Genomic DNA, 8,158 nt, shown 5'->3' on the forward strand with positions numbered 1-8,158 from the left:
TGTGGTTTGGTAACTATGGTCAATGAGGCAGGGGAAAGTGTAGCCTATGTCACTTATGTAAGATTGAACTGTAGATAGCAAATGTACTGTATTTAAAGTAGCAGTTACAGACTCTTATTCAGAAGTCATTCAGAATCAATATTGAAAGCCAACTGCTGTTCTATTGTAATCTAATATCAATAGCGAAGGAAGGAAATGGAAAGGGAAAACCAAGTCAGTTGCACAACTGAATGCATTCAACCGAAGAGATAGCCATAGGAGATAGCCTCGCTTGTTATTTTACTGATGCTGTTTAATTATTTTTTACTTTTATTTTAAATGTTTTACTTTTAAATGTTTTATTTAACACTTATTTTTATTTATTTTCTTAACTTCTTAAAGCATTGTTGGTTAAGGGCTTAAGGGCTCTACTGTTGTATTCGGCGCATGTGACAAATACAATTTGATTTGATTTGAAATGTGCCTTCCATAGATAACCCAACCCCTCTGAATCAAAGCTAACCAATAAAGCAAATATTACTTATGAAAAAGCATGAAACTGTATGGACTCACTGCTGTAAATTGCTCTGGATTAGAGCGTCTGTTAAATGACTAAAAGGTAATGTTTGATCTTTTATAAAGCGCTATCAGTAGGTAACATAACACTAACTATAAAATATATTGGGGAAGGCAAGGTAGCCTAGTGGTTAGAGCATTGGACTAATAACTGAAAGGTTGCAAGATCAAATCCCTGAGCTGACAAGGTACACATCTGTTGTTCTGCCCCTGAACAAGGCATTTAACCTGCTGTTCCTAGGCTGTCATTGAAAATAAGACATTAACCCCAATCTATGAGAAGTGATAACCTAGAAGACCTGTTTGTTCAGTTACACAGCAAGTGCATAGACAAGATTCTGATCAATGTTTTATTGGACAATGAAAGTACATCACACCAGGCAAATTCAACTGGACAGAAAGAAAACTAAGATGACAATGGTAAAAAAAGAAATTTTACAGATTTACAGATATTTTACTTAATCCAATTGCTAGTTTTAAATGTAAAATCGTATTGGTTAAAGCCAATTTCATCCTAAATTACTCAATTCTGAACTTGTACTGTAAATGTATATACGCCTAAATGCGTAAGATAAAAAAAAGACTTAAGACTCAAAAGCAAAAGAAACATGATGAAATAAATAAAGTGGAGATAATTTTCTTCTTCTCCAGCTAGATGTTATCTTATGTCTATGGTGTGTTGGATGGTGTTGTACAATCAGGACGATGTGGAATGATGGATGTAGTCTCACAGGTCCCTCTCCTTTGTCTCTGTGCTGGAGGAGACAACCTTCCCGTCCACCAGGGTCTGTGTGACGGTCATCACCTTGGTCTTCACTGTCCGCTGGTCCTCCAGAGCATCCTGGAGCCTGAGAGAGAGAGAGAGAGAGAGAGAGAGAAAAACTATGAGTCAACATAAAAATATTTATGCAATGGCTACTTTTGCCTCCAAGACAGAAAATTGCCATTGGATGACTTTTTACCACAGTAGGCTCTTGGCCGGCAACAAACTTCATGTTCATTCTCTTTCTCAAGTCTGCTTAATTATAGGAATTATGCATGCAACACCAATTAAGGCTTTCTCTCCCTCTGTCTTACTCACTTGAAGTCTCCTCCGTCCAGCAGTCTCCTGTATGTGGCGATCTCCGCCTCCAGCTTCATCTTGATGTTGAGCAGGTGCTCGTACTCCTGCGTCTGCTGCTGGATGTTGGAGCGGAGGTTAGTCAGCTCAGACTCCAGACCCACGAGGATTTTGTTCAAGGATTCCATCTCCATGTTGTAGCGCATCTCTGTGTCTCGCAGCGTCCCCTCCAGAGATCCTTTCTGTTAGACAGAGAGAGAGGAAGAGTAAAGACAGTCCAGTACAGGTGATTGGCCTTGTAAATTAACATGAACTTAAAAGAAAAACTCCACCCAAAAACTATCATTTGGTATTTGTTTCATAAGTCCATTGTTGATATAGTCCCAAAATGTGGTGCATGTCAGCAATCCAGTTTTCAAGATATATAACTTTTAAAATATAGAAATACAGCTGACATGTGAAACCTTTTGGGACTATATCAACAATAGACTAATTAAAGAAATACCAAAAGATAGTGTTTTCATTTAACCAATAGCATTGATGCCATGATGTCTTTTGTACACACTGGCTGTGTGAATATAGTATTGTTGAGGGATCTTACCAAGCTCTTTTGTGAGTCCAGCTCGATCTCCAGTGTCTGTAGCTGTCTACGGAGGTCGCTGATCTCTGTGTGTGCGCCTTGGAGGGCCTCTGTGTTCTGTGACACCACGGACTGCACCTCTGTGATCTGGAAGGGACATAGAGGTGATATAGATGTCAGTTTAAAAATCATTGGTTAAGTAGGAGTTTCTGTGACGGTTTCACTGAGAAGTCATCAGTGTGTGGTAAATGAATAAGCTGGTAGGTGTTACCCGTGTTTCATGCCATGCTTTGAGCTCCTCTTGGTTCTTCAGGGCCTCTTTCTCGTACTTGGCTCGGACCTCAGCCATGATGGCAGCCAGGTCCTGGCCCTTAGGAGCATCCACGTCCACCTGCACTCCAGACTGGGAGATCATGTTATGCATCTCCATCACTTCCTGTTGGGGTAGAAGGACAACAACGTTAAAATTCATTAAGCAATATGTTTTCAAGAGTGAAGTCAGAGTCCGTATTTAGGCTGTTCATTTGGGTACCCAAGGTGCCCTCCTGGGTGAGTCCTATGTGTGTGCCGCACACACCACACCCTCGCTAAATCCCAAATATCTCACACGAAACAACCCCTGTTTATACAGTATGGTTGACTTTATCTCCGATGGTGGCATGCTAGGTCTTGCTCTAGTTAAGCCATTGTGATGACAAGGGAGAAGGTAAACATTTGTTTGGTGGTGCAAGAGGGGTTGGGTTGTGTACTATATTGGTTTGGTTGTTGAAGGGGGGGTTGGCCCATGGTGAACTTACGTTGTCGTGGTTCTTCTTCAGGAAGATGAGCTCCTCCTTCAAAGCTTCGATCTCACTCTCCAGGTTCATGCGGCCCATGTTGGTGTCATCTATGACCTTCCTCAGGCCAACGATGTCAGCCTCCACAGACTGGCGAATGGACAGCTCAGACTCAAACCTGCAACACAAAGGCAAACAGCATCAGATACAATGCCCTGGAGAGCTACGGTGAAATATTCTCAAAAGTGTCCGTTTAAAGGCCCAGTGAGGTCAAAACATCATTTTCCTGTGTTTTGTATATACTTCCATAATATGAGGTTGGAATAATACTGTGAAATTGTGAAAGTTCTGATAATGCCCAATTAGTGTAAAATCTGTTTGAAAAGACACCCTGAAATTTCAGCCTGTTTTGGTGGGATGGAGTTTTGGCCTGCCTGTGACATCACCATAATTTGGTTAGTAGACCAATTAGAAAGAGAGTTCCAAACCTCTCTGCCAATAACACCTAGTTTTCAGTTTTCCCCTCCCCACTAAGAACACTCCCAGAAAATCCTAGCTAAATTCTTTCTTGAGAAATGTCTCTTTGCTAAGAAGCTATTTTTGTTTCAGTTTGACCATTTTAATTGAAAACAATCACAGTAAGGTATTTAAGTGTTACCCAGAAATATTTTGATATTGAGATAAAAACGGCTGCATTGGACGTTTAAAGCATAGACTGTAGAGTATGGAGGGTATGCAGATAATGTGGCACATCAACGGTGTTTGTTAAGTTACTGTTAATTAAGGTGTGTCAGCAACTGTCTGCTTGTTTAGTCACCGTTAATTAAGGTCTGTCAGCAAATGTTTGCTTATTTTACACTGTTAATTAAGGTGCGTGTGCAACTGTCTGCTTTGCCTAGCTTGACTTACTTCACCCTGAAGTCATCAGCAGCTAAGCGGGCATTGTCGATCTGAAGACACATACGAGCGTTGTCTGTTGTGGCATCAAACACCTGCCAATGACAAGGAGAAAATAAATTAAAGTCAACATACTTTTTCATTTCATTTTTTTTCACAGCAGTTTCAATGCTGTACTTTTGTGTAATGAGTATGAAAGTGACAAGGCTGGTGACAGTGGCAGCCAGGAGCAGCGGAGGCCAGCTGCCCCACAGCCGCAGTGTTTGCTCTCCATGGTATAGTAGATAAGGCTGGCGATGGATGGATGCAGGTTACAAAGTTCGGGAGGCAATCATTAACAAACAGCCAAGCTGAAAGTGCAGTGGAATACATGTCAGAATGGAGGCAGGTGATTTGCATCAGGCGGGAGGTTGGTGTGTGTGTGTGTGTGTGTGTGTGTGTGTGTGTGTGTGTGTGTGTGTGTGTGTGTTGTGTGTTGTGTGTTGTGTGTGTGTGTGTGTGTGAGATGGGGAGGGGGTGGTTACTGGGTTGGGTTTCCTGTTGTTCCTGTCGTGAGAAGCCTTGTTTTTGTAAAGGAGGAATATTTGAACTAGCGGTCACATCCTGGTATCACGACAAAGAAAAATGAACCCGTTGTGATCTATGCGTTGGGGGTCAATTACGTGCCATGGGCAGTTGGTAAAGCCAACACATCCATGTTGGCAACAGCTTAACTGCCTAGGCCTTCCTCCCCTAACCTTTTATGTAAGGCTTCATAATGACAACCATTACAAGAGCAGCAGACTAAGCAAATATTTTAAGAAATATTGACACAGCTCATATTCAGTTTACCATTTGTTTTTCTCATTTTCAAGGTTAAGTTCAATGTCCTTGTTTGAGAATTTTTTTCAAAGGGACAAAGAGAAGCAATAGGATAGCGGACTAAACTCCACTCCATGGTGAAGGAAGCGGACTAAACTCCACTCCATGGTGAGGGAAGCGGACTAAACTCCCCTCCACGGTGAAGGAAGCGGACTAAACTCCACTCCACGGTGAAGGAAGCGGACTAAACTCCACTCCACGGTGAAGGAAGCGGACTAAACTCCACTCCATGGTGAAGGAAGCGGACTAAACTCCACTCCACGGTGAAGGAAGCGGACTAAACTCCACTCCACGGTGAAGGAAGCGGACTAAACTCCCCTCCACGGTGAAGGAAGTTCCCGATGAACTCCACCAACTGAGTGGAGCAGAGACCAGGCTTTGTGGAATTCAGCAACCGACTACATCGATTTGCCCAAGGCCATTTCTTTAAAAAAATTGTCATTATGAAACGCTAACCTTGTATCTATGTTTGTCCTCTGAAATTGTGTGCCTTTTTCTTTGTTTGCTGAAATCCATATTTTTTCATTAAAAGCTAATCAAATACAACCACTGACTGTTTCCTTGTTGAGATTCAATTGGCACATGCGCATTTGCGCTGAATTGCCATCTTAGAGAAACAGCAATGAGCAAACAGTCGGTGGCTGTATTTGATTAACGTTTATTGAAAAAGTATGGATTTCAGCAAACCAAGAAAGGCACACATTTACAGAGGACGGACATAGGTACAAGGTAAGCATTTTATAATAAAATGTTTTTAAAGTATTGACCTTGGGCGAATCGATGTAGTCGGAGCTGAATTTCACAAAGCCTGGTCTCTGCTCCACTCTGTTGGTGGAGTTCATCAGGAACTTAATTCACAATGGAGCGGAGCTTAGTTAGCTAGCAAGAGAAATGCTGTAATGATAGTCTTGTTATATATTTGAATTTTGTCTCTCGCTATTGGTATCTGGCATCTAATCTCCATATTTTGCATAGTTACTCTTGTCACTTTGGGTGGTTTGACTTTGGCACGTTGCTCCAGCAAGGTCTACACGGCAAAACCACAGAAGCATGACTGGAATGTTCCAGAATCCAATGGAAAGAGTTTTTCGGATATGTTTTTTTTTTTTAAATAATAAATATACTATAGTATCAGGCAGTATTTACTGCATGCTTTAAAGTACAACAGTAACTTGTTGCAGATGCAGAAGGCCTATAATAATGACTGTTTACTAGATGTCTAACAGTATTTTTCCGAAGTATCAGCAGCTCTGAACATTTCCAGTTGAATGACTCACAGAATATCCTTGCTCGCCCAACAGTATACACCGGAGACACCTGAAACCCCACCTCTTTAAGGAATACCTGGGATAGGATAAAGTAATCCTTCTATCCCCCCCCCCCTAAAAGATTTAGATGCACTATTGTAAAGTGGTTGTTCCACTGGATATCATAAGGTGAATGCACCAATTTGTAAGTCGCTCTGGATAAGAGCGTCTGCTAAATGACTTAAATGTAAATGTAAAATACACACATAAAGCATTATAAACCCATATGTCAATCATTCAGTACTGTATATATACATATATATATATATGTATATATACATGGAACACTATCAGAGGAATGGGAATGGAATGACCTGGTTAGACGGACTACTTTTTAATGACACAGTACATTGACTCCCAAACTCATTTACCATGCTCCACCATCAAAGTAAGGACCACACCATGAAATAGTAGCCTTGTGTAAGTTGTGAGTAAGAACCACACCATAAAAGACCCACAGACCACACACTGGTTGAATCAATATTGTTTACTAACTTAATTTCAATGAAATTACGTTTAACCAATGTGGAATAGACGTTGAATTGACGTCTGTGCCCAGTGGGTAGTAGCCTCATTTAATTTACTGCTACACACTTACCATAGCTGAGAGAAAATGTCAAAATAACCTTTTTAACTTTACCTACAGCTGTAACAACTCTCCTAGTTTTCATGGTTAAATTTGTGCATAACTGTTGATGGTTATATTGTAGATAATCATTTTAAATGCTACTGTATCGTAGTTTCATTGCTAACAATCTTTGTGCTATACACAGTTAACTGATAACAGGAAGTTAAACAAACACATCTATGACCCCTGAGAATGCTAGCTGGACCTGGAACTCTGGCCATGTCGAAGGTCAGCTAGCAGAACCCCTTGGAATTCCCCTTCTTATTGCTTTCTGTCTGCCCCTTGACCTTCTGCCTGGGGATGCCGGCACCTTGCCATCACTAATCAGCACGGCTCTAATGGAGAAACCAGCTACACTGGGTCTTTACTACCCAGGTCAATAACCTGACAAGGATAGAGTAGGGCCACTGTGTTTCCTCTTTCACTCCCAAACTACTCTCTGTCACTCTGTTACTCTCTTCTGTTGGGTCAGCCATTGTAGAACAGTGAATTTGCATTTGAAATATATATTACTTCCCTAAAGCTCTATGGTGTAGCTTTGTCCAGCATCTCATATTAGCCAATAGTACTCCTTCCTCCCCCTGGCCTCTCACCTTCTTCCTCAGGTCATTCAAGATGGCGTTGTAGCGGCTGTAGTCGTTGACATCTGGGCCTCTCTTCTCCATAGCCTCCTTGATCTTCAGCTCCAGCTTGCCGTTGGCCTGCTCCAGATTCCTCACCATCTCTAGGTAGGAGGCCAGACGGTCGTTGAGGTTCTGCATGGCAAACTTCTCATTGCCCATGATGTGAGCGGTGTCCCCGCTGGCGCTCACCTGGATGCTGCTGGACATGGAGCCCCCGGAGCCTCCCATCCCAACCCCCATCCCTCCCATCCCGCTTCGCACACCCGAGTAGGACACAGAGGAGATTCGGGTCCCCTGACCCCCAGCACCACCATAGGTGCTGGCGGCCCGGTAAGTGGGAGCAGTAGAGCTGTGAGTGATGGAGTGGCTGTACCCACTGCCAGGTCCCCTGGTGCTGCTTCGTTTGACACTCATTTTGTTAGATGGAGTGAGATTGAGAGAGGCACAGAGAGTTGAGAGTGGGCCGGCAGAAACAGGAGCACACAGACACACAGAGCATGGGCAGAGAGGAAGCCACTCAAACTTTATAACCCTGCTGGCCCCCACAGTCCCTCCCCCTAAACACTCCTCTCTTTCCAAGTTCCCTCCCTCTCTCCTCTGTGCACCAAAAGCACTTTTTATAGAATCCTTTGTCTGGCTTTGCACTCTCAAACTTGAAACTCTACAATATACTGTAATTTCAAACGTGAATTTTTGTTTGCCTCAGTTTGTAACTATTCCATGTCAAAATCCCTCGGTAATTTGAGATTTTCATCTCTTTAGTTATAATGTCACAAAATAGGTAATCAATGTATATTAATTATGGACTGGTACAACAGAGTGATGGTAATCAGAAATATTTTCTGATTGTATATACCTGTGATTAATTCTG

The 8,158-nt window shown here is 42.2% G+C and overlaps 1 protein-coding gene across 1 annotated transcript; it reads right to left on the minus strand.

The window, feature by feature from the left end:
• Window positions 1-891: 891 nt before the first annotated feature.
• Window positions 892-7,800, minus strand: LOC115165417 (keratin, type I cytoskeletal 18). The gene is made up of 7 exons (XM_029718508.1): window positions 7,258-7,800; window positions 3,881-3,963; window positions 2,993-3,149; window positions 2,467-2,631; window positions 2,217-2,342; window positions 1,637-1,857; window positions 892-1,403 (listed from the first exon to the last, which is right to left on the minus strand). The coding sequence occupies exons 1-7, from the start codon at window positions 7,699-7,701 to the stop codon at window positions 1,283-1,285; spliced, it is 1,317 nt and encodes a 438-aa protein (XP_029574368.1). The 5' UTR covers window positions 7,702-7,800; the 3' UTR covers window positions 892-1,282.
• Window positions 7,801-8,158: the final 358 nt, after the last annotated feature.

This window comes from Salmo trutta, chromosome 28 (genome assembly GCF_901001165.1).
Source record: "Salmo trutta chromosome 28, fSalTru1.1, whole genome shotgun sequence".
In the NCBI taxonomy this organism is placed as follows: Eukaryota; Metazoa; Chordata; class Actinopteri; order Salmoniformes; family Salmonidae; genus Salmo; species Salmo trutta.